Below are 24,534 nucleotides of genomic sequence, written 5' to 3'. Positions count from 1 at the left end.
ATTAATCACACAAGGGAATGAAGGGTCAAGTTAAAAATCCCACTAAGGAGAAATAAGCTACCTGGATGGAAGTATATTGGTTTCCGCATTAATATAGATGATTCCAATGCAGACGGAGACCATCAAGCAGATCATTATGCTCAGCCAGTAATAGACAAAGTCTCTTGACATATTAACAAACGACCGTTTGGTTAAGGTGTAGGACTGCATAAAGAGACTATCCTGGCTATCCTTGGAATCTAGCACTGTTCCTTTTTATTACAAACACACAAAAAAAACATTTAATGAGAGAAAAAATTAGATAGATGATGAAGAAATCAAAGATCAAGGTATGGTACATTAAAACGTACAACTTTGGGAAGTTCTTCTACTTGGTAAGTAGCAGTACTGAGAACGACCATGGAAGTCAACAAGACTTTGAATTGCTTTGTAGTTGCCATCTTGTTTATGGGATCGTCAGCACACTGATCAAACTGATCAAAATAAGAAAAGAATAAGTTAAATGAAGTCAAAGATCTTTCTATCTAAAACCATACTAAATGATAAAGAAAATTATCTATATAGTAGAGTATTACTGTTTTTAATGTTATTAGCTTATGAAAAGGGCATTTTTCTATAATGACTATAAATTGGTAAACTTAATATAGCCAGACAAAGAAGTCATCTGACAGCCACTTAAACTACACAAATAGATAAAAAGAAATTGATACATCATTAATAACAATAATATATGCTAATTTTGCTTAAAGAAAGACCAACAGAAAGTGGTCACTTTTTATTGCAGTTATCAAAACAAAAAGGCATGGTGTGTATTTAAAAAGTTATTCCTGCATCTCGCTGGGCAAACATGCAAACATTTGGAGTTTGATTAGTAACAGGGTGATCTCAAAAGATATACCTTGATTGACCTCTTAGAGTTGCCTCACTTTGTCGAAACAGAGTTAATGCACCAGAGGAAATGATCTGATGTATCATGTATCCAGTCTTTCAACTACATTCATATGAATAGGAAGTAGGGACATCATATGCGTAGGGCCGTTAGGCATAGCACACATTCAAGTATCACCAGTAATCCCCACATGAGCAAGAGCCATCTTTGAAATGGTGGAACCGGTTAATATCTCTAATAATGATCTCCCTTGAGACAATTTTACAAATGAACTTGAATGCTGTATGGCAGTCCAAACAAATCCGAAGATTCTTCTTCACTCTAATAGGAGCACCAGGAGGTGTAGCAATCAGCCCAAATGCAACAGCTAGTTTCTCACTATGATAGGAGAGAAGAATCTCCTTTTGTCTCCTCTCTACATCATGGAGATCAATATCTACCATAGGAACATAACCAGCTTTAGCCATTAGCTGTCCCAGTTCCTCCAGTTTGGCATATATATCATCACTTCGTGGATGGCTTCTGTCTCCTACTATAAATGTGTAAATACTATCTTTCACTTCAATCCAACTCATACCAGGTTCCTTTTTTACTCTACTGTTCTTCATAAATCTTCTTACTTTTGCGACATCTCCCCACAACCCAACTGATGCATAAATATTTGCAAGGAGAACATGAGTGCCAGATTTCTCTGGTTCAAGGCTAAAAAGCATCTCAGCAGCATGTTTTCCTACCTCTACATTCTTATGGATTCTTGCAGCACCAAGAAGTGCACCCCAGACAGATGCATTAGCTTCAAAAGGCATCTTATTTACGAGCTCAATAGCATCATCTAGTTTTCCTGCTCGGCCCAGGACATCAATCATGCATGCATAATGCTCTTGAGTTGGTTCGATCCTAAACGAGTCTTTCATTGTTTCAAAATACTTCTTGGCTTCTGCAACTAAGCCAGCATGATTACAGGCATAAAGGACACTAACTAATGTTATGTGATTTGGAGATACATCATCTTTTAACATCTCACCAAATAAATGAAGTGCCTGTTTCGCATGTCCATGTTGGGCAAGTCCTCCAATCATTGCCGACCATGAAACGATACCTTTCTTAGGAACCTCATGGAAAGCACAGCTAGCATCTTCTATACTTCCACACTTGGCATACATGTTAACTAGAGAGTTACCAGCAAACACATCTGACATGAACCCAAACTTCAACACATGAGCATGTATTTGTTTCCCTTGTTCGTACGCTGATAAATTTGCACATGCATTTAGGAGAGAACTGCAAACAAATGAGTCTGGCTTGAGATCCATATCTTGTAACTTCAGATACAGTTTCATAGCTTCTTCACCTTGACCAAGTAGAGCATAAGCTGTTATGAGAGAGGTAAAAGATGGCAAATCCAGAGTAGGGCACTCGTAAAAAATTCTAGCTGCATCATCCAACTGGGTACATTTTCCATAAGAATCAACAAGACTGTTTATAACAAAGGTGTCACACAGAAATCCCGACTTCACAGAGAGTGCATGCACTTGTTTGCAGATGCTGGCAGCCTGCAAGCCCGCAGCAGAGTTGAGAATGGCAAGTAAGGTTGTCTGATCAAATCCAATTCCTTGGGTGAATGTCTGAGTAAAAAGGTCTAGGCATGCATCGTCTGCGTCATTCTGCGAATAACCAGAGATCATAGCATTCAATGCAATTAAGTCCTTCCCGGGCATCAGATCATAGATCAACCTCGCATCCTTGGTTAAATTACACTTGCAATACATATCAATAAGACCAACACTCACAAATGGATCCAAAATTACATCTTTCTTTATCAAAAGAGAGTGCAACCCTTTACCCAACTCAGGGAGCTCTAGTGCAGCACAAGCCTTGAGAGCACTCGATAATGTGAACATGTTTGGCCAAATTCCTGACCTTCTCATCTGATTCAACATATCTATAGCTTGCCATTGGCATTCATGAAGAACACAACCAGCAATAATAGCATTCCATGAAACAATGTCAGGTACCACAATTCCCTCAAAAGCTGTAATGGCATCCTTAAGATCTCCCCCTTTTGCATACATGTCGACGAGTGCATTAGATGAGAACGGATCTGAACCATAGCCAAGCTTCACCAAATACCCATGTATTTTCTTTCCTTCAACAATATCTACTAACCCAGTACAAGCATTCAATATATTAGATAAACTATATTCATCCGGCCTGACTCCACTACCAATCATGTCACGAAACATACACATCGCCTCACTAAAAAAATCATTTTGCGTGTAACAAGAAAACAACGCATTCCAAGAAACAACATTTCTTTCCGGGATTTCCTCAAACAACATCCTAGAATCCACAAACTCGCCACATTTCGCGTACATAACAACCAAAGTATTCGCAACGAAAACATCAGAATCGAATCCTGTAACCACAACAACCCCATGAAGCTGCTTACCAAGAAAAAGCTCCTTCTCAATAGAACATGCCTTAAGCACACTAGGAAAAGTAAACTCATTACATCTAAGACCCAAAGAATGCATTTTTAAAAAGCCCCATATAGCATCTTTACCAAAACCATTCTGGGAATACCCAGAAATCAAAGATGACCAAGAAACCAAATCTGGTTCAGGACTTTCATCAATCAGTTTCTGTGCATATTGAAAAATACCACATTTTGAATACAAATTAACTAAATGGTTCCTATATTTACTATGATTAGATAATCCAAGTTTGGTTAAATGGGCATGGATTTGAAAACCTGGGGTTAAAGACTTAGTTTTGGAAAGGTGTGAAAGGAGGTTTGTGTAGGAAATATAGTTGGATATAGAGGTCGAAAAGCGGCTATTTTGAAACTTGAAAATCGGAGAAGGAAGTGTGAATTGTAGGTGATGAAGAGGACTTCTATAAAGGCGGCAAATTCTTGATTCGAAAACCATTGCCCAATTGGGTTCGTTTTGACCAGCAAGGAGCTTCGATAGCAGCTAGTCACTGGTGCAAATCTATGCGATGCTGTTTAAGTTGCATGAAGTATAAGAGAGGAGACAAGTACTAAATCACAGCTACGCAAATTATTAGTTTTATCCCCTGCACTCTTATGATACATCCCCAATCGGCCACATAACATAGCAAGTAGTCTCAAATTCTTATAGGAGCATGGGACTCTTTATAAAAATCAAGAGAAGTGTTGAAAACAATCCTAAACTTGATGGGAATTTAGAAGTGTATTTTACTTCCGTAGCAAGACGAAGAGTGTATTTAAGTTCAGTTGATCAAATAAAAGTTGCTTTTAAGTTTGTTAATAGTTTGGGATGAAATTAATAATTTACACCAAATTTAGGGTGTATTCATTACTTTTCAATTTTCTCTTTAAGAGAGTAGAATTATTTTTTAAATTTGTAGTGTAACAGTATAAGTGCCACTATAAATTATCTCATTAAAAATAAAATATGTTGGGATCAAAATAATTAGAGTGTCTTGCGAAAGTTAATAATTACAATAATATAGCGATGATAAATTCAATACCAAAAAATACACTAACATATTACTATTTGATAATGATGATTTGATCCACTAACTCACATATTGAAAAGTATATTTTGAAAGTACAAAATCTATTAAGAAATAAATTTTCACAAGACTTAAACGAATGTATTATGGTTGTTATTGTATTGTGGTACGAGAAGAAAGCTCCAAACTTTTCCAGAAAGGAATAATCAATTATTGAAAAGATTAATATTTTCAAAAAACAAAAATAATTATGGTGATACGTTCTGATTTTTCTTTCAAGGAAAAAGTAAAATTCAAATATGATAACAATTGGGGAAAAAATCTAACGAAATGGATACCCTAAATAGAGTCCTAAATTTATTTTCTTTATATTTCTTCTTTTCCCTATTTGTCAATGGCTAAGAGCATGCAGAAATTCAATTTTAAGAAACAAATTAAATCCAGCATTCTCTAACAACATGTGCATCTTAATCTTGATGCAAATAACCTACTTGATATGAAGCAATTACATAACACCCATAGTTTTGGATCACTTAGAGCTGATAAGCCTGTTACAATGCTAAGTAAGTAATATTATAGATCATTGAGCTCAAGCCGATCACCAAATGGTTGAGGCATTAGGACTAACAACATGGAGATTCCAAATCCAAACCCAACAACAAAAAATGGTGTGAGTCGATCTGCTCCAGTCTTGGTATACGGGATTACCTTGGATACATGTGCCAGTGGGTCAGACAAGATGTCCGTTGAATTAGTCGATGTGTGCACAAATTAGGCAAACACCACCAATGTCACAAAAGATTATAGATCATTCAGCAGAATGTTGACTGAAGAAATCAGCTCCACACTCTATGTCATCTGTCTTGCTGCTTCCAGATTGAGCCATCAATATTCTGTAGACTCTCTTTGAACAAATCTCTCCCAATCTTCTATCATCTGACACCATCCCTTCCACTTTCAAATCTTTCAGCAGAAATTCTTTCTCATGCACCTGAAAGTTTTTCAAGAGTGAAAATATGTTAGGAACTCGTTTTATCCCCCCAAAGGATCAACATAATTACAACATGAAATGTATCAACATCCGACCTTCCATTCATTGTTATTGCTTAGACTAGATAAGTACAACGAAGCAAGTGGAATTGAATTGTATGAACTGAGATGTTACCGTAACATTTCAATTTTTAGTATAATCTAGCTCTTGTTTGAACTGAATCATATGAATGGCACCTTCCATGACAGTATCCTCATTAACAAGAATGAATGACATTTACCAGAAAATATAGCTCCACAAAGTAGTTTGCCCTCTAGTAAATGGCATTTCTTAAGCATACACTCCTCAGTGCTCTCAGATGAACTGAATATAATGCTAATCTAATGTAAGTTTCTGAAGAAATATTAACCTTCCTTAGAAATGTCTTCATATTATCCAACATCTTAAGTTGAATACACTGGTGAAAGGGAGAGGAATAGTGTAACAAGACCACTGCATCACTACCTTTTCTCTCCCTTAGCCACTGTTGATAGCCAGAATCCTAGTTGGCTAGAAGTTGGACTTGCAGATTGTAGCAAGTATTTGCAGTGACACTGGAAGGAAGTATCGTTCTTGATAATATCTACCCATACATACAAGGCCGTAAAAGTAAAATAATGAACCAGAAGTCACAGCATGATATCAGTAAATAAGAAACCTTTTCCAAGGAGATGGAGGAAATTTTATTGCTTACCGATTTACTTGGATCCATGTAAACACGCAAAAGAGATTTCATTGTGGGATATTTATTCCATATGGCAATGGCAAATCGTGGCTGAACCTTTGGAATAGCCACCAATGCTTTCAACCTGCAAGAGACAACAAATCCAACAATAACGCAATAGCCACCACTACCCTAGGCATCGAAGGTGGGAAAATGGGTAAAAGCTTGTAAAAGTGGGTAAGCTTTTAAAGTTAAGTGATAAAGTAGCTTACTTTTACTATTAAACACACAATTAACCATTTTGAAACTAAGATCAAGTAGAATCCTCATAGTAAGGTAGAAACTAGCCAAGACAGAACTAGCTAAATTGGGATCATAACTCAAACATCCACGTTGGAGTCAAATGGAGCAGGAGAAGACGGTACAATTCAGCAGTAAAGGATGGATATCTATCTAAGTCGATCAGGAGTGGTGATAAAATAAGTATATAGAAAAACAGAAAAATGAGACTTAAGTAAAGATAGAGATACAACAAAAAAACTAGCAGATTTTTACTGGACTAACTTGGAAAATGTTCTGCACATATAACTATGTTCTTGCTTGGTTCAATAAGCTCTAAAAGATTAATGAAAGAGCTTAGCAACACGACGACAATTCACTTAAGAGGGTTTCTCAAGGCAGTATAGGTTTTAATGAAACCAAAAAGGTAAAAAAATAAGGAAGATTCATTATTATTCAACCAAAAAAAGGTTCTTATTAAGAGAACAATTGAGGCCAAGATAGTGGGTGATTCACAGCCTCGAGAGTTCACCAGAAAACTAATACAGCTTTTGTCCATTACACATGTTTATGGATATTGAGAAAATTTAAACTTCTAAAATGGATAACAGCACAAGCACTTACCATGGGCTCTTTTTTATCTGGTTCTTGTCAACGCAACCCTTGGGAATAAGAGAACCATTTGCATTAACCGATAGTCTTGTTAACTTGTTTCTGTGGAAAACCAAGAACATCTTAGCAATGACATATGAAACCATAAACAGTAAGAAAACGTTAACTTCTTTATCATCTCTATTTAATCTAGGCAGTTGGTCCAGATAACGGAAGTCCTGAGGCATCTGCATATTGAAATGTCTCAAGCATCACATCTCATTTGAACCAAGAGCAGAAAGGACATAAACGACTTTTTCCATTCAACCAAGTATAGTACTCTCTCTGGCCACATTCCACTAGCAGTGGAGGATCAGTACCTAGGAAATGAACCAGGACTTGATACTCTTTCATTATAATCTTCAAAAGCATTTTGTTTTGATAAGACATAATATTGCATTCCTTATCCAGGTGTTACTAATATAAGTATATCTATTTCACATTTTACCCCACAGAAAATAACATATTGATGCCCGCATAAATTATACCACCACTAATAATACAGAGTTTATCGCTGAACCAACTGTTGCAATAGCTATTGCACAGTTGTAAACAGGAAAACCAAATGTTTTATTAGTTATCCAGGAACATATGTAATGTGGAGTTCCATTTTTGCAAACTAAATGTTAAAATGAGTATCATGTTGCAAACTAAATGTTAAAATAAGTAATCCATAATTTTATGTCAGGTTTATTTTTCCTCAGGCGTCCAGCCACCAAAGTAATTATGGTGCCATTATTTCTGAGTTTTTCATTTGCTCACTTACATGTCTTATGAATGTGAAACGGTCTATTACCATTTGGCACTGCATTAGTTTAATACTGAACGTCACTGGATATTTAATTGAACTGTATACAACTACAACTCAATCAAAAACTTGTTAGCATAATACCTCGGGACCCCCTGAACTTGGCACCACTTATTCGGTGCACACTTAAACTATTTATTTGTCCTAATTAACCCTGTATACTTGGCTATTTGGTAGTCTTCACCCCTGTGGACAACCTCAACCCAGGGAGGAGGTGTGATGCGCTCGCTGCCATGTGTATATTTTTTGTCCACGTGGTATTGTTAATAATAATATATATATTTTACCTTTTAAACATTAACTTTTCAAAAGTAAATAAGCAGAAACCAATTCTTGTTTTCAATGAACTACTTCCTCTCCTCACTTTTACTTGTCCACTATTCCCAAAAATAGATTTTCACTTTTGTTTGTCACTTTTAAAATAATAAGAGAAGACAATTATTATTTTTTCATGTTTTGCCCTTAACATTAATTACTTATTCCCCAAATCATTTTCCAAGATCTTATACTAAACATCAATTAATAGGGGTAGTGTGGTAAAATAACAATGTCAATCATTGTTTTCTTAATGGGTGTGTCAAGTTCAAATGGGACAAGTAAAAGTGAAAGGAGGGAGTACAAGCTTGGCATTGTTGAATGAAATCATCATACCACCTGCCCACTCATCCGAAAAGGAAAGGAAAAAATGTGATCAACTGTTTTCCTCCTGAAAGCAGCATACTCACTCCGTTCACTTTTACTTGTCCAATTTGGACGTTGTACACCCCTTACGAAACAACGATTAACAGAAGTATCGACTACCATTCCACAATACCCATATTAATTGATGTTTAGTCTTAGAAGGTGTTTGGATTGGCTTAAAAGTTGGTTAAACCTACTTTTAAGTCAGTTTTTGACTTCTAAAAGTGTTTGACAAATATAAAAAATAACTTAAAATAAGTCAAAAATGACTTAAAATCTATGCTGCTCGGACTCTTCAAAAATGTCTACGGGTGCATGTCAGATTCTCCAAAAGTAGTGTATTTTTGAAGAATCCGACACGGGTGCGGCAATGTAAATGAAGACTGCACAACTTAGCTTAAAATAAGTTAGGAAGTGTTTGGCAATGTCAAAATGACTTAAAGCGAGTTTAAAATGACTTAAAATAAGTCAAAAACCAAAAGTAGGTCTCCCCCTACTTTTTATTTTTTGACTTAAAGTCATTTCATTTTGACTTTTTATTTTTGACTTAAAAGCTATTTTTTTTAAGTCAAACCAAATGAGCTCTTAAGGTTTAGGGAAATGATTTTTTTTTTTTTTTTTTTGATTTGCACCGGGTGTCCGAGTCTCTTTGAGCCCCGACTAATCCCGGGGGTGCACAAGCCCTCGGCAAGGAGTTTCCCGCAAGTGCACCACGGTTAATTCAGGTTTTACCCAGTCCGATGGCCCTCAGAAATTGTTTGCACCTAGTGGGTTTCGAACTTGAGACCTTGAAAGGGAGCAAACCCCAAGGCTCAAGTCAATTGCCAGCAGGCCAATCCCTGAGGGTTAGGGAAATGATTTAGCTAAGAAGTAATTAATGTTAAGGTTAAGACATGGTAAAAAATATGTATTTGTCTTGATATGCTATATGCTAACAGTGACAAGTAAAAATGAAAATTTATTTTTAGTATAATGGACAGCTAAAAGTGAATGAAGGGAGTAATAAACAAGAGATCCAATCTTTCGTAATTAAGAAGTTTAGTAGACAAAACGTAGTAGTATACAAAACTCCACAAATTCATAATTCAGTTGGTATTAATCAATAAACTAGCCCAATTTTTTTTATTTCAAAATTACTACAAGCCCGACACATTGTTATTATATAGATGGTCGCATATATGGCAATTGTCCAAAAATACGAATTCACTGAAATATAACTATGACATACCTAAACTGACAAGAAGCTAAGCTGCAAGTCAGCCCAGCTACATGTTCAGCTAATTCAGCTTCATCGACACAGTGCCTAGAATGCACCTTAACAAAGTTAATTGTTAATTTTGACAGAACCTGCCAAAGAAAAGAGGAATTCAATACCCAAGGAATAGCACCAGAATTTCAAGCTTACACTAATAAGATACTTAATTATTTCCAATAATCTATGTTGCTCGGAATCTTCAAAAATGTCGACGGTTGCGTGCTGGATACTCAGAAAGTAGTGTATTTTGAAGAATCTGACAGTGTGGTAACAATTTTGGAGAGTCCGAGCAACATAGCCAATAATTACGAGAATCAGTGTTGCAACAACCTCCTCTATAAGTGGTCGTTTCCAACCAGTATGATTGGCAGGGTCCTTGTATTGTCCTTGTTCCCTATCAGCAATGGCAGTAACAGTTGTAAGATACTGTAGAAAATTAAATATATTTCTGTTGTCTTAAGCATCTTGAAGCCTTGACCAGTTGTTTCTTTGAGCTATACATGAAATTCATTCGGTTGAACATAGAGGATTTGGAACAGAAGAAGTGCTTAGACTTGCCAAAATACGATGACAAAAGTAAATATATTCACAAGCCAACCTTTGAGGGGCACACAGAATTCCACCAACAAAAAAGAAAATAAATATATGCCCAAGATTAGAATGCTCTATGTTATATGGATTCCATTACACGTATCAAGTATGCTATGTATGAAAATTACGTTCTGTAATCAGCAAATAATTTGTGTATTAAGAAGGATTATGATATACACATATCCAGGTCATAGCAACTCAACAAGCTCATGTACCAGAGGAGTTGTCTAACAAATCAAATTTGAACTGCTGCATTTCTCTGTATACTTCTAGAATATAGCAAATAAAAATAAAATTCCAGTTAGAATTATTTCAACTAATTTTTTATACCCTCGCTTCAACTAATAAACTAACATGCTGCTACTTTTTCTTACAACCGAGAAATCCCCGAGGGACTCTGCTACTTATTCTTTCTTTCTTGAAAAAAGAACAATTTAATATTAAGCACATGGTCTGAAAGCATAACAATAGAAAACCACAAGAAACCTAGAAGGTGAATTGTCATTGTACTTGATACAATTTGCACCTCAAAGCTTTCATTCCATCTTACTTAACATTCAACAAAAAAATAATAATTAGCAACTATCATGATCTGTCACAACTTGATTTCATCTCTCTAGCATGTCACACATGAACAGAAGAACATTGAAAAAGAAAAGGCACCTATAACAGAAAGTTCTATAAATGGAGAACAGATGTAGTCAACAATCCAATGGTCAAATTCAGGATCTTCTGTCATACATGAAGAAAAAAAGGTTGAAAAAGAAAATTACGGCAACAACAGAGGTCTACAAATGGAGAACGGAGAAGATATATGTGTGTGTGTATATACATAGCAGAAAAAGAAACACATTCAAGAGAAAATAAATTAACAAACTTAACAATAACAACAACTACACCTCAATCCCAAGCTAGTCAGAAAATTTAATGAACTTAAAGTGAAAAAGAGTTGAGATGAAGGACAAAAATGAAGTTACCGTCAACCTTTTGTTGATATATGCCAAAAGCTTGTTTGTGAGGTAACAAACTGTATGAAGAGGATAAAGGCGTTGGACACGGGAAACATGACTCAGCAATGATTTGCTATTCACAAGGTTGCAAAACTCTTCGGCCTCAAATATGAATAATACATATGGAACATCGATAACTTCAGATGAGATCTGCACAAAAGTAATGAATCTAATGACCTCAATAAATTGTAAAAGCTAGAAAGAATAGCTACGCTTAGCTTTAGAGAACCAATTCAAAAACTTGATACTGTAGCAGCACAAACATACACATTGCCATCATACACAAGACAAGTAAAAAGCTCAAAAGAATGAAATCAGAGACCAGCTAGACAAACTTTTGCATAGTACAAGAAAAACAATTTGGCACAGTTATCAAAACCTTCACCAGCGCTCTTTCAAAGCCCAAATGGACATTCGATATTATTATTTCATGTTACTGTTGAATTATGTAATCACCTCATTTAACAACTCAATTATTAGAGCAGGGACATTTTTTACTTGTACAGGTCCCCATCCTACACCTACTCACATGCAAGCTTGATTCTTTTACTTGGACTAGTATATGAAAATATGACATTTGCCTTCAGCTCTGACACTATTTTTTGTTAAATAAGGTGAAGTACTATCTCAAGTTGCTCTTATACCATTTTCCATGAGATCACCTCATTTAAAAACTTTAATTGCTAGACACAGGTGATAACAGTGAAAGGAAACTTCAATATTTCAAAAATATGGAAGAAGTTACAGATATCATGTAAAAAAGTAAGAGACATTAACTTATACTACTTTATTATCAGATATTATTATAATTACTTCCCACCACCTGTTTTTTTTCGTTTTATTACTGTTTTGATTTGCTTGAGCCGAGGGTCTTTTGGAAACAACCTCTCTACCTTGGAGAGGTAGTGGTAAGGATTGTGTACACTACACTCTACCCTCCCCAGACCCCACTTGGTGGAATTTCACTTCACTAGGTATGTTGTTGTTGGTATAGTGGAATGTAATTCAGTTTCGACATGGAAATATGGACATCCCTAGAAGCAAGGGAAACTCTGTCCAGTTTTTTAGAACCCCGGAGAGGCTTGCGTTGGTGTCTNGAGGGGGGAGGGGGGCATCATACTAATAGAGTGTTGAACTAAAGAATGAGGACAAGTCCTTCCCCCACAAGTAAGTTCTTTGAAATAAAGGGGCCGGCATGACTTAATTATATTGTTTTGATACTTAAACGTTGAACTAAAGTTACTAAGTACCTTGGTTGATATGAGACTTATAAGTATGTTTTAGAATTTCTTATGGTATCAGGTGATTGGCATAGTATTATTGTGTTAAAAATAAATGATTAGTAGAGGATATCACTTATATTGGTGCATTTTCAGCTTACCGAGGACATGACCTTAGATAGGAGGGTATGGAGATCGCAAATAAAGAGTAGACGGTTAGTAGGTACTTAAGAGTGGTCCTATTACAAGCTTACGCTTGTATTTTCTTATTCGTTATCATTTGTGGTTTACTGTGTTTATATGATCGCACCTTGTTGTTGTTGTTGCTAGGATTCCTTGCATATAGTTGTTACTGCTTTGCTGTTTGTTGTCATGTTTCCCCCCACCACCTGTTTTTTTTCGTTTTATTACTGCTTTGATTTGCTTGAGCCGAGGGTCTTTTGGAAACAACCTCTCTACCTCGGAGAGGTAGTGGTAAGGATTGCGTACACTACACTCTACCCTCCCCAGACCCCACTTGGTGGAATTTCACTTCACTGGGTATGTTGTTGTTGGTATTGTGGAACGTAATTCAGTTTCGACATGAAAATATGGACATCCCTAGAAGCAAGGGAAACTCTGTCCAGTTTTTTAGAACCCCAGAGAGGCTTGCGTTGGTGTCTTACCCCTTAATGGTCTGTCCCCACCCTAGATTGGGTTGTGACAACTAACACCCAAATATTACCATCAGAAAGAAAAAAAATAACTTTGCAAAGATAATTGACATCCAAATGGATATAGCACAAAAATGCATATATATTAGCACTAAATATAGTCAATTATGCATCTATTATTCTACTGAAAGTTAATGGGTACAGTACTTATGTATATGACATTAGAAACAACAATTAAAAGGTGGCCAAGTAGCTTAAGATGATAGGCTAACTGAAATTTGCCAAATTTCTGAAGAATAAGTTACCTTAGATAGTTCCTCTGGGACACTCATTGACCACACAATAGACTTTTCAATTGGATTTGATTTAATTTGGTAGGAAAGACCTTTCTCCGCAAGCCTAGTTAGCAAATGGCCTGACTTGGTAACATTGCCATGTAAGACAGACGTTTATATGCAATAAAGGACACATGGAATGGTGTGGGAAAGAAACAAGCAGAGAAATAAAAAATCTACCTCCAATTGAACCTAGTTCCACAACTTTAGTGTCAATTTCAGCTACAATAGACTTATGTGCGAACTTTCCCTTTTCCCACTTCTGCTTTTCCTTTTCTAGCTTTTTCTGCTCAGCAGCTTCAGCCTTTTCGGCTGCCTTTTGCAATTTCTCTTGCTGAATTATGAATATACATTAGACTATATTCCATATTACTTAACCTCCTCCAAATAAATAGGCTTTTGTAGGAAGGCTTACCTCTTTCTGATATCTCTTTTCTTCCTTTAGGCGAAGCTGTTCTTCCTTTGACATCCTCATTTTCCCAGTTGCTGCATCCCCGCTGCTTTTGTTACTTCTATTGCCTTTACCTTTGGCTTTTGGTCTTGAGACCTCATCGTTTGGCTCTAAGGAATCATTTTCTTCGTCAGGATGATCATGGTCCTGTAAGCAAATTGCACCAAAAAAATTTACATAGAGACGAGCCCTTTTGAGAATTCAGAAAAGCTCTAGAGTCTAGACAAAGATACAAACATTAAGACCATGTCTTAAGCCCTATCCTTCAAGCTAATTCTTTAGGCACATCTGTGAATAGACTTACAATCTTCAAATGCCTTTCCAATTTGGCAGAATATGCACTCAAGAGTTCTGGACATGAATCAGCTCTCCAGGGTGCACAGATCTCTAATTCAGATTGAAATATTCTTACCCTTCTGATAAAATAAGAAACCCCTAGAGGTTCAAACCATTTTAAAACAGTTTGGATATTCACAATGTATGAGTAGGTGTATTAAAATGAAATGAGTGGTTCACGAACAAAACTCACTCTGCTAATTTAAGCACAACTTAAGTTCATTTATTTAGTACAAACTCAGTTTAGTCAGACCATTTGACTAAATGTTGTTCATGAGTAATTTCTTCCATATTTTCTTTGGAAAAAGATAAATAGTTGAGCACTTAGGGTTTCCGTTTTCCACCTCAGTTCCTCAATGCTGAACAGCTCTAAGCCTCCTTCTCACTACCTTCTCTCACCTCTTTTTCAAAGTTTCTCCTTTACCTCTCCCCATCAGTAATTTTTCCTGTCTTTAGGTATTGCCTAAATCAGGCTTCTCCTTCTCTTTTTCTCCAGTCCAATCTAAGCCGTACCTTCTCATTGCTATGGTTGTCTGCCAATTATTCTTTTCTTCCAAAACCTTTTAACTCATTTTTGAAATCTCGCTTTACTCAGTACTTCTTTGAGTGAACCCTGAGAAATGAGATCAATTTAATAGCATGATCGAGAGTGAATTTGATTGGAACTGATAAGAAACTTCGCGAAGGGTTAAAAACAGTTAAGTGTGTTCTTAATTTAAGCTCGACTTCAAGTTTTTTCTTGAGAATCCAGAAGCGACCGTAAGTGAGCAGTGCTGAAATTGAATATTCACAACTCTGTCTAGCTCACTTGTTCACATTCCAATCTACAGGAGTATGTAGTTCCACTCCCATATTCATCCTGGTAAAAGCTGGCTTTTCTTTGAGTGGTACACATGCACAAGATGAGGGGTGCTTTGGGGGGGATGGAGGCGGGCCTATTGTTATGCAAACAAATTAGAAAATGTTGAAAAAATAACTAAAACTTGAACCAGGCAAACACACCAGAGAAGGACCGGCTTCAGTCGAATTTCGATGAGAAACATCCTCTGGCATTCGCATAAAATTGTCAATACCTGTTCAACAGATTTTCGTCTCAGTTGAATAGCCTAACAGTTAATTTCAGTCAATGGAAAATTTGATTCTATAATCGTATTAACTAGTAGATTAAACAGCAGTAGCTTACCAAGAGAAAAGGTGGACCCGAAAGGTCTGGAGCTCCATTCTGTCTCCTTAACAACTGCCTCCGTGGAACAAACTTTCTCCTCCTCCTTCCAGGTACCATGATAACCACTATTCTCAGATTCATTATCAGACTCCAAACAAATTACTCCATCAATTCCTGAGTTAAAACAGCCCATTGTGCAAGGAAAGGTGCAAACAAAACTCTGAGGCTAAATGGCAATTTATTTTCATAAGTAGTAAAATAAAGTAGTATTATGCCAAGAAAATAGGAAAACCAGAATAGACCACCAAATGAGAAGAATATGCAAGTATGTCAAAGCTAGGTTGTCATTGTGAGAAATATAGGAAAAGAATTAGATTGATAAACCAATGTACCCATAATCTTTGGGTTAACAAATACTATAAGGACTAAAATATCTCTTTAGCCATCCCTTTTTTGCATCAGAGAAACATCTAATGAGGAGTACGCCTAACTAGCTCAAAGTGTTATGGCTGACCTTGAATGAGGCACACGAAGAGCAAACAAAACAAGTGAATCATGTTGAACTAATGCTAGAATCTGCCATTGCAGAAAATAACTGAATAATCAAACACAACTCATAGGAGCAGGCAGGGTGATGCAGCACGAAGAGCAAACAAAGCATCCACTCATCCAGGTTATAAAAAGTATTACAAAAGTATCCTAGTAGTAGTTCAACATGAAGTATGTCCAGGGGAAAGGAAAACACACTAAAAGGGCAGCCCGGTGAGTGAAAGATCCCGTGTTCACACAGGGATCGAGGAAGGGCTGCAGCCCAAGAGGGAGCGATGTAGGCAGCCTACCCTGATGCCAATATCTGATTCCACAGCTCGAACCCGTAACCTATACGTCACACTGAGACAACTTTACTGTTGCCCAAGGCTCTCATTCGGAAAGACAAACACACTGCACAGAGAAAATGGGTTTGATTCCAGAAGGCAAAATGTGACCGGAATATGGTGCACTAATTTTCTGGCTCATTCTAGCAACAGACCAAAGATATTGTAAATGCATTTCATGTTCTTTGTACAGTTAACTAGTAAAGTTAAAGAAGCAAAATCATATAAGAATCATTAAAGAAGGGCCTGGAAATGATTCATTTAAATACTTATATGAAAGCTTAGGCTTCAACTTGCCGTTGTACCGTCTAGAAGACAAAGCAACTGTAATTGCATGCTAGATCAACAAAAGCAACATTCGAACTTCTGGAGATGAATGATGATGATGGAAAACAATTAATTTATTCTAAAAACAGTGATCATCAAATAAAGAATGTGTCAGGAAACTGAAGTGATCGACCTATAATGTTAACTAATGACAGAAGGAATAAATAATAGACAAAAACTATTCCCTCTGTTTGAATAAATGCTTGTGCTCCGCACTGCTTTCCTATTGTTGTCGTGTTTTTCTTCACTGTCGTTTTTTTTCTTTCCAATACTACTTTGATTTTCTTCACTTGAGCCGAGGGTCTTTCCTAAACAGTCTCTCTACCCCAAGAGATAGAGGTAAGGTTTGCGTACACTCTACCCTCCTCCTTAGACCCACTTTGTGGGATTCCACTGGGTATGTTGTTGTTTTTGTTGTACTATTCCCTCCATCCCAATTTATATGAAAGAGTTTGACTAGGCACGAGTTTAAGAGAAAAAGAAAGAAATTTTAAATTGTGGTCTAAAACAAGTCATCAAAAATTATGGGCTATAAATCATCTCATTAAGGATAAAATGAGAAAGTTGAAGTTGAATTGCTATTAGATATAGAAAGATGTCATTTTTTTGACATAATAATAACTATGATGTCTCAAAACTTGACATTTGGTTGAAAACTTCAAACTAGACAAGTTTAAAGGCTTACCGCCATCTTTGTTGTGGTCTATAATTGAAGAAGAGCAATTCTGCGAAACAGCATTAGCTTTAGTGCATCTGACTATTGGAACACTATATTTTGAAAGCTCTGATGCCGGGGTTTCAGCAACCATGGATGGGGTCAAATCAAGACCTGAAGAAGAGAAAAAAACTGTCAACATTTGTTTTCCCCTTTTTCTTTTTTATTGTCCAAACTTGCATGTATTCGACATTGTTTTCTGAATTATCAGACCAAAAACAAATCAAACTAAATCTCAAGTGGAAGTGTCCCCAGCATTGTTGTGTTTTTGCATAATTTTTAAATAACAGCTTGGATTCCGACGAACCCATAATCCATAGCCAAACAAAAGCACTTAAATAATCAAAGAATGAAATAGTAAAGGTCCAAATGTTGTATAATTCATATTGATTTCTAAGAAATGAGACATCATCAACGTGTGATTTCAGACTAATTGCTGAATAATCACTTAGATTCAAACTATGATAAAGAAATGTGAACTCACATGAAGACTTAGGGTCCGAAATTGAAGAGGAACCCAATGAGCATCTAACAAAGGAGACTTCAGGTTTGGATAAATCAGACATGGGAGTATCAGGAACGAAGGAAGGAGTGGACTTTGAAGGCCTAAACGGCGTCTCATCATCATCTTCGATTACCAGAACTGTGGGGTTCCAATTAGTAGACTTTTCGGTTCTTTGCTTCTTTTTGAATGGAATTGTCAGCGGCGTCGATAGATCAATGGTGTCATTCTGCTTGACGGAGTAACCATATCCGCCGTTGCCACCGTCGTCTTCGTCATCGGAGAGAATGTCGACGGAGATCGGCTGAGACATTTTGAGAAATTCGAATTTGAAGGGTCGAGGGTTTTAAGCTTCAGCGTTAGGGCGGGAAAGGAAATAGGCAAAGCCAAAGGAGTTGTGTGATTTGGGGTTCAAAATCGAACCATAATTATAGTTAATGCTTTATTGATATCGAATAGATTATTTAATTTTTTTATCGGGTAAATTGTTAATTCATTAAGAATTGCATTTACATATTTTCTATCTATCTATTTGATCGCTACAACAAAATAAAAAAAAGATAAACATTAAAGTGGAGCGTGTATGAATAAATTATCATATGAGTATTGTAAAGAAAAAGAAAAATATCTATAAGATGAATTGTATTGCTTAGTCCAAATCAAATAATGCACACATATATGTTAATAATATTTTTATTTTGACTTAATTTAACAAGTGATATCAGATTTGACGAGATGAGTATGGAGATGACTAAGTGATGATACATGGTTTGTTTTACTACTTTTTATCATATCAAGGTAACTTGAAAGATGCACTGGCATATGAAGTAGTTAGCTATGGACTTTGGTGTCTATAAATATTCTATCATATAGGTGGCACACATTGAATTTCAAAATATTGATGGCATTAACCATTGTCTACATACATAGAATTATTTAATTTGAGGAGTGGAACATAGTTTGAGGAGAGTGGGGAGGGGGTGTTGTATGTACGAACAAGGTTCCATATTAGTAGTTGAAAACAAGAAGAAGCTATGTGTGTTTGGTTTGAAGGAAATTGTTTTATGTGGAATTTTCTTGCTTAAAATAAGTGATTTTCTACTTATTTTCTAGTGTTCATTAAGTAAAACAAAATATATTATCTCAAAAATAGCTATATTTAATCTAGGCAAACACTATCAGGTGAATATGAGGAGCGAGGGTGTGTTGTGAACTAAATTGTCTATAGAAGGGTCTATGGGCTAGTAGGAGTGAATGAGACTGATCTAGTTGGAATTATTGGGCAAATTGAAATATTGATGAATTTTATTTGATATTTAGGCCCAATTACTAATTAATTGAGCAACTTTCACATATAGCAAACACAAAATTCATATTTGTATGCTATAGCAAACTTTGCATAATTGCGCTCCATAGCAAACATAAATATGTATATTTCGCTATACATATACAAAAGAAAGCAGTTGTATAATCTGTTTTGGTATACATATACAAAAAGATCAATTGTATAAAGTGAGAGAGGCAAGTGAGCGAGAGAGATATGGGAGAGTGGCGAGTGAGATCTGGGACAGGAGAGAGAGGAGAACGAAAATATATGTATATATACAATTTTCACGCATTTTATACATTTGCGTTTTTGTATAAAGTGAGAGAGGGAAGTGAGAGAGCGAGATCTGGGAGAGTGGCGAGTGAGATCTAGGAGAGGGGAGAGAGGGGAACGAAAATATATGTATATATACAATTTTCTTTCGCTTTATACAAACACAAACGCATTTTATACAATTTGCGGTTTTTGTATAAAGTGAGAGAGGAGAGTGAGAGAGCGAGATCTGGGAGAGTGGCGAGCGAGATCTGGGAGAGGGGAGAGAGGGGAACGAAAATATATGTATTTATATAATTTTCTCTCGCTTTATACAAACACAAACGCACTTTATACACTTGCGTTTGTATAAAAAACGAGAGAGGCGAGGGAGAGAACAAGAGTGGCGAGCAAGATTCACCAGGAGAGAGGTTAAATAGCAATAGTTTGCTATGGGGTACAATTAAATCAAACTATATTTATAGCATTTAATTTGAATTAATAGTTTGCTATTATATACAATTTTCCCTTAATTAAATAGGACTTGGACTTAAACTACAAGTCAGTTTCCTTGTGTGTAGATTTGTCAAAAAGGATTCGCTCAATTTCATTCGATCCAAGTCTCGCAAGTCAAGAAATTTGATGGGTTAGGACGGGCAGGTCCTTTATTTGGAAGGACCTGAAAATGCTCAATCCAACCTAACCTTAGAAGGGTCGCGGGTTGGGGAGGGTTAGCCCTTTTTTTTTTGGATAAATTACTTAAATACACAACATTTCTTTACCTATTCTCAATATTTCCCTACTTTTTTACTAAAATACAAAAATCCCTTATTTTCCCCCAATTCAACTTAACCGGATACTTAAAGCGTCCGTTATTAATTAAAGTATCCGCATTGCTATATTATGCATCCGCCCGTTAATTAAGTATCCGTGTTGCTAACAACTTAATAATTTAAGTATCCGTCCGTTATTAATTAAAGTATCCGCGCTGCTATATTATGCATCCGCTCTTTAATTAAGTATCTGTGTTGCTAACAACTTAATAATTTAAGTATCCACCCGTTATTAATTAAAGTATCCGCGCTGCTATATTAAGTATCCACACTGCTATATTATGTATCCGAAAAACACTAAAAAAAGGGATTTTTGGTAATTAATGAAAGAGTAGGGAAAGGAAGTAATTTCTTTCTTATACTATGTCATTTGCCTAATTTTTACTTTTTTTTTCCTTTTCTTTTCTTTTTAATCGTAAAATTCTATAACATCAAGAAAATCAAAAGATTTTCAAATCACTTATGGCAAACAAGGGTGTTGTTTCAATAACACTAGTAAAATATCTAGTGTGATTAGGATACTAGAAATGTGAAATACATGTATTTGGTGTGATGCATCTCAGATACACGAGCAAGATAAGAGAGTGACGAGCAAGAAGTGAGGGAGGTGAGAGCGTGAGATTTGTCTATATATCCTAGATACATGCGAATCTACTTGAATAGAGTGTATCTAGAACAAATTACACATAATTTTGAGTCTATGTATCTCAAGATACATGTATCTGGACACACCAAAATCTGATAAGATACATAGTATTACAACATAACATGCATCTAATTAATTAACTCATACATTAATGAGATTTATGTAAGTTATCCTTAAATAAATAATTTTGGCTCATGGACCGACCCGATCAAGGCTCAAGGGCAAAAGACTTAAATGAGTTGGACTTATAAACCTTAGTTTTAAATAAGCTTGAAAAATCATATCTCAACCTTATCTTAATAGCAGGTTAGATTGGACTGAGCCCAATAACCTGTGTGTATGAAACAGGTTATCGAGTTTGTTTCAGTGTCAAATGATGAAGGTGGGAGCTATCATCGGCTATAGAACTGAGTACGTTGGAGAATGGAAAAAAGTGGAACACTACATTATTTTTCTGCTTTTGTAAGGGATGTTATTTACTTCATTTTAAAAAAATATATTTTCTCATAAAAAATATTTTAAAAGAAATTCGATCAATCAAACATGAAAATTTAAAATATTTTCTTTTCCTTCGTATCAAACCTACATAACGTGATTCATGAAAAAATCTTTTTTGCTTCCTAGTTCCTAAACATATATCTATACAAATATATGGAATATCTTTTTTTGTTTAAAAAATTATTCGATGCAGTTTCAGTTATTGTTCCTCATTAAACATCATATTGTTTAATATTATTATTACAGAAATAGTAAATATTTTAAAATAAGTTGAGCAGAATAAAAATAAGATTTCTTGTCCACTTTTAATTACAACAAAAGAAAATGGTCATAATCTCTTATAATTAAAAATGAGATATCTTCTTAAACATAAAGCTAAAAAATAAATTTATAAAAGACTAGAAAATATTTTTTCCGAATAAATGAATTACGTGTACGTTTAATTATATTTGTTGCAATAGTATTGTTCCTTCATTCAACATGAAGAGAGAATTAGAGAGTTGACTTCTTAAACCTTAAATATCCTTCTCTTTAGCCATAAGCAAAATATAGTATAATTAATTAAGCACGTCTATCTATTCTTTTCATGCATTTAATTATTTTTAATAATTAGGAATATTTTTTTATTTTTGACCGTCATGAAGTGGAGGTGGTGTTTTTTTAATATAAAAGTTTATAATAATAATAATAACGTTATGTTCACTTTAAATTAAAAAAGATCAATCAAACATCGTTTGGAGGCAAAACTTGGGGAAAGATTAATTAGACATAATATGATATAATTGTAATCTACTTAGGATCTAATTTTATGTAGTGAGATTTTTTTGAGGTTAAGGATTAAAATAGAAAATTGATAAATATTTGAGTGGTGCTATTTTTCTTATCAGTATTATTTTTATACGCTTTTACTATTTTATTCTTCAAACTTTTTTATCTCATTAACTTCGGGTGTCATATTATTTGTTGTTATTATAAGTTCATGGACTTTTCACTGAGAATATAACCAACATGATCTTTAATGTATGGACAATGTTTTATTTTGGTCCTTAATGTATTTCATTTGATTTAATAAGTCATTAATCTATAATAAATGTGTTTATTTTGGTCCTTTAATATATTTCACTTGATTGAAATAATCCTTAATATATGACAAAAATTGTTCATATTGATCCTTTACCGTAAAACTAATAGATTTATTTTTTAAAAAGTGTTCTGGTTCTTTTCCTTAATGTATGAATTATAAAGTTATGTATATACTACCTTTAGTAAACTCCACTCTAGCTAACTCATTTTTAATTATATTGTTATTTTTATTTGGTCAACATATATACTATGTATTAATTAATATAATAAAAAATACTATCATCATCACAATAGTTGACCGTCATATTGATCCATATTAATTTGGTCATTACGTAAAAACAGACGATACATAGTAAAATGCGTGTTAAAATATTCCATAAAACTTTCATGTTAATTGCTAAGGGAAATTAAGCAAATACTCAATAAAAGCAAATTAATTATAAATATATATCTCTTTACATTCATACCCCACTAAATAATTATAATATATATGCTTAACTAATTTCGTTTAACTGATAGTGTGATGTTAAATTAGTATCATATATTGTATTGATATCATTAAGGCTGATAATTTTATTTTATTAACAGTAAATCATTTTCTGCACATGCATATATAGCCGTCTAGCTATTATTTTTAATATTTCTTGTTATCTATTATTCTTGTGTTTTTTCTTTGAATGCAGTCTTTTGCAATTGGTGTTAGGGAAAATGGTCAAAAAAATATTAATGTACTATTCAAAATATAAGTAAATTTGTCTATTTCTTTTGTTAAAATTTTGATGTAGTAATATGTAATTAAAGATACGATATTTAAGTCTGATTCAATCCTAAAAGTTAGTTTGTGTCATATAAGTATATTATCAGTGTATTCTTCAATCAATGTGAGACTCTAACTCACTCTAATATAATATTATGATCGTCGTAAAAATTAAAAGTCTATTTTTTATTGACTCCTCTCAAAGTTCTAATCCAAGGGCAACAAAAATCATAGTCGAAAGTTGGAGAGTAATTAAAGAGTTTTACCTTTTCTTCTCGAAAAAACTAAGAATGTAGAGTCTAATCATTTTAAGATATAATTTGCAATAAAGGCAACGACGAGATGATTTGTTACAAATAAAAGTATTAATGAACCATAATTGAATTCATAGACAACCAGCCAATTAAATTTTTAAGGACAATAATTACACTATCAAAGTCAATTTTAAATTTTTTGCAATTTTTTTTAAACATTAGTATGATGAACCCCACATTTTCCACCTTAAATAGTTAATAAATTTTATTTAAAAAAAGGTAGACCATTTTGTAAAAAAGAAAAGTAGGGAAACGGTAACTCTTTAATAAAGCATTTGGGACACAAATGTTGACATTTTAACTAATGCTCAGAAATTATTTTTATATTTTGAAAGCCATACTATAGTCTATATTATATTACTTTATTCCTCAAAGTTTGGAGAAACAAATATCAAAATAGGAAAAGGAAAAAAGGATTGGAGAAACAAGTATGTATGCTTCTATTGGTGGTACAGTAGATAGGATTGCTCCTTTCTTAATCAGAGGTCTCAGATACGAGTTTTGAGTATGAAAAAATATTTAATAGGAAGCGTTATCCTCGAACGAAACCCTAGCGATTCTGAATTAGTCGAACTTTAATGCGGATATCGAATACCAGATGAGAAATCAAAGAAAGAAATATGTATACTCCTTTCTTCTTTTCTTTTGTCTTTTGTTGGTTAAGGAGGGTGATTGGGGGGGGGNGGGGTTAATTTTTCGATATTATGATTTTTGTCAAATAACAAGTTTTCCTTCTTTATTTTTTATAAAATACTCATGTGCCTGAAAGTCTTTGATGATAATATAAATTAAGATTTTTATCATGATTACAATTTTAGAGAGACGCGAAAGCAAAAGTTATATATTGTATCATTTTTGTAATTGAATAATTATTAATGAAAATTGT

The 24,534-nt window shown here is 34.6% G+C and overlaps 2 protein-coding genes across 2 annotated transcripts; both read right to left on the bottom strand.

Moving 5' to 3' along the window:
• Window positions 1-1,045: 1,045 nt before the first annotated feature.
• On the bottom strand, window positions 1,046-3,913 carry LOC125856978 (putative pentatricopeptide repeat-containing protein At5g52630). The gene has a single exon (XM_049536639.1). The coding sequence runs from the start codon at window positions 3,817-3,819 to the stop codon at window positions 1,063-1,065; it is 2,757 nt and encodes a 918-aa protein (XP_049392596.1). The 5' UTR covers window positions 3,820-3,913; the 3' UTR covers window positions 1,046-1,062.
• An 844-nt stretch (window positions 3,914-4,757) lies between these two features.
• LOC125856865 (crossover junction endonuclease EME1B-like) lies at window positions 4,758-18,336 on the bottom strand. The gene is made up of 13 exons (XM_049536512.1): window positions 17,921-18,336; window positions 17,407-17,550; window positions 15,538-15,693; window positions 15,357-15,427; window positions 13,983-14,165; window positions 13,748-13,901; window positions 13,538-13,647; window positions 11,334-11,509; window positions 10,089-10,152; window positions 9,732-9,850; window positions 6,988-7,077; window positions 6,115-6,229; window positions 4,758-5,381 (listed from the first exon to the last, which is right to left on the bottom strand). Exons 1-13 carry the CDS (start codon window positions 18,249-18,251, stop codon window positions 5,199-5,201), a joined length of 1,896 nt encoding a protein of 631 aa, XP_049392469.1. The 5' UTR covers window positions 18,252-18,336; the 3' UTR covers window positions 4,758-5,198.
• Window positions 18,337-24,534: the final 6,198 nt, after the last annotated feature.

This window comes from Solanum stenotomum, chromosome 2 (assembly GCF_019186545.1).
Source record: "Solanum stenotomum isolate F172 chromosome 2, ASM1918654v1, whole genome shotgun sequence".
NCBI classification, from domain to species: Eukaryota; Viridiplantae; Streptophyta; class Magnoliopsida; order Solanales; family Solanaceae; genus Solanum; species Solanum stenotomum.
This window is presented reverse-complemented; position numbering and strand designations above follow the sequence as displayed.